The sequence below is a fragment of the Echinops telfairi genome, unplaced genomic scaffold (assembly GCF_000313985.2).
Source record: "Echinops telfairi isolate 266 unplaced genomic scaffold, ASM31398v2 ScPeMD7_3;HRSCAF=10, whole genome shotgun sequence".
Classification (NCBI taxonomy): Eukaryota; Metazoa; Chordata; class Mammalia; order Afrosoricida; family Tenrecidae; genus Echinops; species Echinops telfairi.
Window position 1 is genome coordinate 26331918 of NW_022103899.1, and position 1657 is coordinate 26333574.

The following is a 1657-nucleotide window of genomic DNA, read 5'->3' on the forward strand; positions in this document are numbered from 1 at the left end:
GTGATGTAGGCGCCACCTAGGTCGCATTCCATGTCAGGAGGGGGGTTGGGCTGCTTTGATTTCCTCTCCGGGAGCAGGAGAAATAGTCCCTGTAGGCTGATAAAGTGCAGTAGCGCTTTAGAAGCCAGACTTGTTTTGTTAGAAGTGTAGTTATTTAGCCTTCCCCAACCATTGTGCAAGGCGCTAGAGTTGGGGAGGTGTTGGGCTGCTGTCCACAAAGCCAACAGCTGAGAGGGAGAAAGATGCGGCTCTTTGTTCCCATCCAGCTTTGCAGGCTTGGAAGCCCGGGAGGCAGTTCTACTCTGTCCTGCAGGGGCGTTCGGGGCCAGGATTGATTCTCCGTCCACGGGTGTGGTTTGATTTCCCAACCTCTGTTCTCTGGGTGATTTTTCTGTGAGGTATGGCTTAGAGTTGAATCGGACATAAAGACCTAGGAGCTATTTTTCAGCTTTCCTAATCAAACCCGAATATTAGAGAGAGGAGGCGCTCTCGTGGCTTACAAATGGAAAATATTTTTCACAACTTTGGAAAAAATAGCACCTGAAGTCATCCTGTTGATAAACTGGATAAGATTCAAGATGTTTTCCCTTGAAGTCATTATAAAACAAAGCAAAGCAACCAGCTTGACCTCGATAGTTTCATCAAGTCAAAAGCATGGAAGGGCTCAGCCTTCAAAGCAAAAGCATATTGCATCTATCATTGGATTCTGTTATAAAAGCTTACAGTGTGCTGCAATGAACATCAGTTCAATATGCTAAAATGTCCAAAAGTTCACAGAAGATGATCCCCCCCCTTTTTTTTTTAACATTGTGCAAAATATGGCAGTGGCAACTTCCTGCTTAGGCTTTGTTGCTTCTGAGCTAGATGGCCACTTTTTTGCCTTCAGGCTTTTAAGACCCCAGGCGCTATATCTTTTGATAGCCAGGCACCATCAGCTTTCTTCACCACATTTGCTTATTCACCCGCTTTGTCTTCAGCAGTTGTGTCAAGAAGGTGAGCATCATAGAATGCCAATTTAATAGAAGAAAGTATTCTTGCATTGAGGGAGTACTTGAGTGGAGGCCCAAAGACATTTACTTTCTATTGAGCCCTTGGTATCAGTTCCTCATTTTTCTCCCCACTTCCCCCACCCTCATAACCCCTTGATAGATTATGTTTCTCTTCCCTCTCATTTTATTTACTCGGCTTCTGTCTTCCTATGTTATTGATTTGTAAACCCTCAAATCATTTGAGAAATGATCTTGGGAGTCCCTGATATGCTATCCTCCGTGGGCTCATCACAGTGGGGGCAGTATATATGTACCCTTCAGAGTTTATGCCCTTGAGACCTGGCAGCTGCTAGCTATCTATCCCCAGAGTACTGAGTGTGGTGAATACATCATATTGTTGGATTTCAAAGTAGATATGTTTGCTAAGAATCGCATTAACCTCCCTTTCAAAGTCATCCCAGCAAAACTGAAATATTCACAGTGGTTTTCTTTTCAGGATCCCGTTCTCTATCCCAGCATTGCAGACACTGATAAAAGTGCTGTAGAAGAATGCCATTCCCCGCTGCCCTGGAGCATGCTACAGTACCAGGTTAGTCGCCTTTGTGAGAGATTCCAGGAGCCTGGGCTGTAACTCCTTCACCTGCACAGTCCCACCTGTCTCTTAAGCT

The 1657-nt window shown here is 45.0% G+C and overlaps 1 protein-coding gene across 1 annotated transcript in view; it reads left to right on the forward strand.

Annotated features, from left to right (window-relative positions):
- AOX1 (aldehyde oxidase 1) overlaps positions 1 to 1657 on the forward strand; it is a 105095-nt gene that overhangs the window by 45532 nt on the left and 57906 nt on the right. The window contains exon 16 of the mRNA XM_013004345.3: positions 1486 to 1578. Within this exon, the coding sequence (XP_012859799.2) occupies positions 1486 to 1578 (93 nt within the window). The remainder of the gene's footprint in view (positions 1 to 1485; positions 1579 to 1657) is intronic.